At 33.6% G+C, this 6,000-nt stretch overlaps 1 protein-coding gene across 10 annotated transcripts in view; it reads left to right on the top strand.

Moving 5' to 3' along the window:
• Positions 1–290: 290 nt before the first annotated feature.
• Positions 291–6,000, top strand: part of LOC117331622 — a 52,855-nt gene continuing 47,145 nt past the window's right edge. For all 10 annotated transcript variants that reach the window (XR_004533613.1, XR_004533615.1, XR_004533614.1 and 7 more), the window contains exons 1-2: positions 291–400; positions 2,768–3,602. Coding sequence is in view for 7 of the 10 variants with exons in the window: in XM_033890451.1 (XP_033746342.1) it covers positions 2,783–3,602 (820 nt within the window). In the remaining 3 variants the exon portion in view is untranslated. The remainder of the gene's footprint in view (positions 401–2,767; positions 3,603–6,000) is intronic.

Genomic DNA, 6,000 nt, shown 5'->3' with positions numbered 1-6,000 from the left:
ATATATATATGTTGATTTGGCGTTTCATATAGATCTACACCTCTAACACGTTATAGGCCTACTAGACCAAATTAAGTCTAACGTAAATCGCACGTGTGTAAAAATTATTTTATTAGAAATATATAAAGACTACATCCTATCATAAGGTATGGCGTGCCTACCCTACGTCTAGCTTATTTATATAAATCAATCACTCCTATAACTTTCTCTTCTCGAGAAGTAGGCACACTTCTAGCCTTGTCAAAGCGTCCTGTGTTGCCTAGTTACGAAGTTGACCGAGTAATGGCGCTGTAAACAAGATGGCGGACACATGCGACAGGTACTTCGATTGGAAGTGAAATATGGGACAAACTGTGAAAAATAAGCCTTGATGAAGGATATAGATCAGTCTAATTGAACGGTAATTATTACTTACAATGCTTCGCATAAATTCATCAGTTTAAAATGTTTTGTAAGCAGAAACTCATAATCAAAACAGAGAAACAGGTGTGCTACGGACACGCTCTGTCGTTTCTGAACACAGACGTGTATTGGAGGGTCGCCGTCTGTGACTTGCCTCTTCATATGTTTGTGTTCTTTCCACGTAGTTAGGCTCACTGTATGGATTGAAATTTGATGTTTAAGACGTTTTCAACACAATAAGCAAGTACCTGATTATTTTTTCAGATAACTTGAAGCTGTTCATGTGAAGGAAATGAAAGTTTTGAAACTTTCTTAACACTTGGCTGAAACATGTATCTAATGTACAGTAGGCATAGTTGAAGTAACGTAAAGAACGAAACTATGGAAAACGATTTTTCTGTGTATTGTTTAGAAACATCCTTACCTGTTTTGGTCTCACATGGACTCATGTGTTTATAACCTATACAGATGTTTGGAATCTAAAAAAGAAAAGAATAATAATGAATAATAATGAATATAGTATCCATTTACATGTATATAAATATACTGGTCAGTCAACTCTCCCTGAAGTTAAATTCAGTTCAGCATTGCATGGAACAGCTCAAATAAGAATAATGAGTTGCACTGTTTCTACTTTAAGATAAAGTATTATATAGATTTTAGATTTTGAAGATAATATAAGTTATTGATCTACAAATAAATTTTCTCTCCCATATCAAATTTGAAAAACATTAAGTTAGTAAGTTCATGTAATATATGGCCATCATTTCTGACTTAAATTTGAACACCATACTTTTTATCTGAATTAAATGCTTATTTAGTTGTTTCATATTTAAATAATTGTGCTATCTTTGCATTTACATGGATATCATTCCAAGAAACTGATTATACAGTAGTTGCCAAGATAAGTATTAACCTGACATAAGAAAAAGAATATCAATTATAAATATTACATGTAACTGCCATTGAAATATTCATTCATTCCCATTTTTCTGGTTACATGACTTACTCTATTATACTTTTAAAATTCATTTGCTATAGACACATACCATTTTACAATGAAACATATATACAAATTATACATTCTTCTTGGCCATATAAAACACAGACAATGCCTTAGAACCTCTCTTGGCGCCAATGTCCTACCTTATCAACTCATCCCTGTATGAATGTTATCTGAAGTGTAGAATATTTCTGAGAAAAGCGTCTCGTGCCTATCATAATTAGATAATGTTGTGAAATGCATCGCGATACGAGTAACACCACCTGCAGGAGGGGTTCAGTAAACTGTTGATTTCTTGTCTTTTTTTTCTGTATTTTATCTCCACAAGGGGGAAATGAAAATTGATGGTGGATATAGTCATACAGTATGTAATAATGGTGCTCTCTTATAAGTCTCCTTATGTATCCTGTAAGTCTGTACACATTCACATTTTTTTTTGTAGTAGGCCTATTAATTCAGTTAAACATAACTAAAAAGCTGTATATATCAAAGTAAACATGGAGGTCTCATTACACCATTATAAGAAAGAAAACAGCTTCTCTTAAAAATACATTTATCCTGTCTATGTGCAAACTTACAGGGCGCACAAACTTACCAGACATTACTGTTTATATAAGTGTTTTGATTTAGGAATTATGATATTTGGTTGGGGAATGCAAAAGGACTTCTTTCCAGATTCTGTCTATTTTTTCTTCTGCAAATGACAGAAGAATGGAGCTTGAGGAAATGAAATATATATAGATACGTAAGAAAATCAATGCATTAACCACATGCTTTTCTTGATTCTCTGTTAACTTTCTTCATTTTCTTAATTATATTACATGTTGTCAGAATCTAAGATTTATAACTTACTTTTGACTTTTGAGACAGAGATTTATATTGAAAATCCTGTATGTATGGTTTTAGTAACTTTGTAAATTTGTTTTGTCAAACAATAGACAAAGCCTAATACAACTTTATTCAATGCAGAATTTAAACCACTCTTAATTGGTCCTTGATTTTAAGGGGTTAGATATAAGTTGATCAATGGGGAAAATGGTGATCTTTACCACTGCAGCTTGGCAACACAGCATGAACTGATGTGCATGCATATTTAAATGATAAAGCATTTCTACCAATATCATTAAAAATTGCAGGAATGGTATACAACAAAATTGATAGATCTACAAGCTTAAATTTTACCTTCCATGGTATTTTCTTTGTTCAATAACTCCAATTACTGAAGGAGTCTGTTATCAAAATGTTATTTTTACTGATAGTTAAGGAGGGTAAAAATTAATTACTATACATTTTATAAAGCTATAAGTATCTGTGATCATTGAAGTGTGTTTATATTCATTCTAGATCACTTTTTATTTTTAGATTTATCTTCAATTGATGGGAGGAGATGCAATTGGAAACATGGCAGCAGATCGGAGCAAATTCTTTTTCTATGACCAGGCAGACAAGCAAGCCCCGGGGAAACGTTACCGGAAGATGCCCGAGGATCTGCCAGAAAGTCTCAAATATGCCCGCCTTAACCCTAAGGTGGCAGCATATTTAGCAAGTAAGGAGCGCGAGGCACAAAAACAGGCAGAACAAGATCCATTTGGTGATGGATTGGGCAAGAAAAGCTTACTACCCCATATAAACTCTGCTGTGACACACATCAAAAACAGACTAGACAGCGCATTGTCAAACGACGAGGGATCTCAGAAATTTTTGTTCGAGGATACAAAGGCTTCCTCAACAAACATTCTACAACAATTATCTAGGTATTTGTATTTTTATGATGATATATCTAGTCATATTCCAAGAGGTCTAGAATATCAGTTAATGGCACAATGGAAAGATTTGACCAATGATGTGATTTTTATCCCACGTGAATGGCAGACAGCAGAAGGGAGGGAGCAGTACTTGGCATCGTTGAGGGAGGTCCAGAGTGACGAGGATAGTGTGGAGCTAGGGACAGATGTTCCAATCAAAGTAACCGGGCGTAGTAGTGTAGATAAATTGGATGGAAAATCAAAATCCAAACGCTGTCCTACTAATAATAAAGCTGTAATTCCTGAAATAGTAAAAGATGAAATTGAAGGTGGTGAGAAACAACAACCTGTCAAGAGGAGTGATAGCCGCATGTCAAACATGTCTGTATCACAAAACAGAAATAGACTGGAATCCAAGACAGGCCGTGCATCCAGAGACCAGCTACGCTCAAGTAAGTCACCTATGCTCCTTGTATACCCCTATCTAATGTCTATCATTGTCTTACATGTCATATCTACCATACTGTACTTATATGCATGATAAACTGCAATACAATTAACAGTTGTAGAGCTAACAGGTGCTTTTTCTAACAGAAATTTTATTTTTTATACCAAGTATCATTGTATTATCTTGTATAGTACATACATATCTAATACTTATTTTCTTTATTGATCATGAGTTTTAGGAAATCTTTTAGGGGAGGGCTTATCGGTGAACCACATTTACTTACTATTTTAAAATAGATGATTGCGCAAAAATGAAGAAGGGGGCTTATTTTTTGGCAGGGAGATATTTCATTTTTAAGTGATGAATAAATTCCAATCACAGAAATCAGTTTAGCTCTTAAATATTTAATAAAACTTAATATTTGTAAATCATTATTTGGGGAAAATAAAGTGTTTTCAGAAGTCTATTTTGAACAAGTTTGTGGTGTTTTCTATTTACCTGGTATTAATCAAGAGACTTAGAAGTTTTTCTATCCATGAGGTAACAAAAAATGAGAAAAAAACATTGAAGGTTAATTACTCAGGTAATTTATGAAGACAATAGTTTAGTAGGTTTTAATTGTGGATTGTAAAAAATAATAAAATGGAGTTACTAAGACTTTGCAGCAACTAAGACTTCAAGCAGATAGGAAAAGTGCAATTGATGGCATAGAAACAGATATTTTTGAAATTTGGTCAAGTATTCTGATTGTTTGGTTGATTTAGATCCATCAAAAGCAGACTGGGTATAAACAGTATAGACATAACTCTAATTGATTTTACAGTGATTATCGTATACCATAGTAATTAGTACTGAAATGAAATTTAAGCATTTGTTAGCAAATAGCTGGAACTTTGAGCACCTGATCATGACTTGTCACCAATAACTATAATCTAATCAATCTAAATGGTTATTGTATATTGTCTAGGTTGTCCTATTTACATCACACAGAAAAACAATTATTGACAGATGGCATTGCGAGTAAATATTGATCATAAAAGAGAAAGACACCTACACAAATACAATTATTTTTAATCAATAGAATCCCTGCAGCGAGGCTTTACAGAGAAATGCTTTTCATCTCATAATAGTTTGTCTCGAAATTGAAATAAGGTTTATTGGAAATCAATTCATTCTTTGCCTTCAAAGAATACTGAGTATCTTTATAATAATTATTATATAGCACACTTTATTCTGACATGTGTTTGGTTCTGTCAAAATAACCAGATAGCATGCAATAGGTTATGTACTTAAAGAATGGTGGAACGGGAAATTGGAATACTTGTAAGATATGTTTAGGACCTATTTTATTTTTATTGACATGTCATTTCTAAACTCAGTACTGTCTACAATTCCAATAGGATATGAGTGGCCATTAATTCCTAGATGCATGCAAATTCAAAATGTTCATGTTCACAGCAATAAAATGCAACATGTAATAAGCTGCAATTTTACGAACTGTTTCTAGCATGTCTGTGGTTTAGTTTATTAACATTTGATCAACAGATATGGTCATTTAAATACAGGCTCCCCTGTGTGTAAGATGTAAGCTTAATTTGGGAAATGTATGTTCATGATTGCCTCTTTGTGATAGTGAGGAATTGGTACTGGCTTTATAGTGCTACCTCACTGAAGCATACTGTCAAAGACACCCAGCAGGACACCTCACCTGGTCACATTATACTAACAATGGGAGAACCAGATGTTCCACTCTACAAATGCAGAGTGCTAAGTAGCAGTAACAAAGTCCTATCTTTGTTACATACTCTGATATACTATATGTGTCATGGCCAGCTAGGGGACAAGATCCGAAACCTTCCTCTCAGGGTCGAACACTCAAATGAAGGTCAAAAGTTAGACAGACCATCAAGGGAGATATCCGTAAGAAAAACATTGTTTAGAATGAAAAGAAAAGATCCCTAATTTAGGTGACTTTTAAGACCATGAAGGTACAATTCTTACACCTTACCTGCAAGGCAGGTCTGTGGAATTTACCGAAGGAATCTTATATCTGCATCAAAGTTTCTGCCTAAGTGATTATATCTTAACATGTTGTAACCTAGCCATGGCTGGTTCAGAATTCATAACAACACATATATTATAACCATGCTTAATGATGACATTTTGCCTTGGACAGTCTTGTTTTAATGATCAGGTCATGGCCTGGTGTTACAATTTCCAAATGTGTATTCCCTATTGAATATCACTACCTCACACTTACTACTGATATATATAAGACCGAATTTGATAGGTACCTCAAAATTGTTATCATTTCAAGACTTGATATCAGTTTAATAATATATATAAGTTGTTATCATTAATGAACCATTAAATCAAAAACCATTTCAAGATGTATTAAGTCA

Source organism: Pecten maximus, chromosome 7, assembly GCF_902652985.1.
Source record: "Pecten maximus chromosome 7, xPecMax1.1, whole genome shotgun sequence".
Classification (NCBI taxonomy): Eukaryota; Metazoa; Mollusca; class Bivalvia; order Pectinida; family Pectinidae; genus Pecten; species Pecten maximus.
Note: the sequence above shows the minus strand (reverse complement) of the source record. Positions and strands in the feature narration are given on the sequence as shown.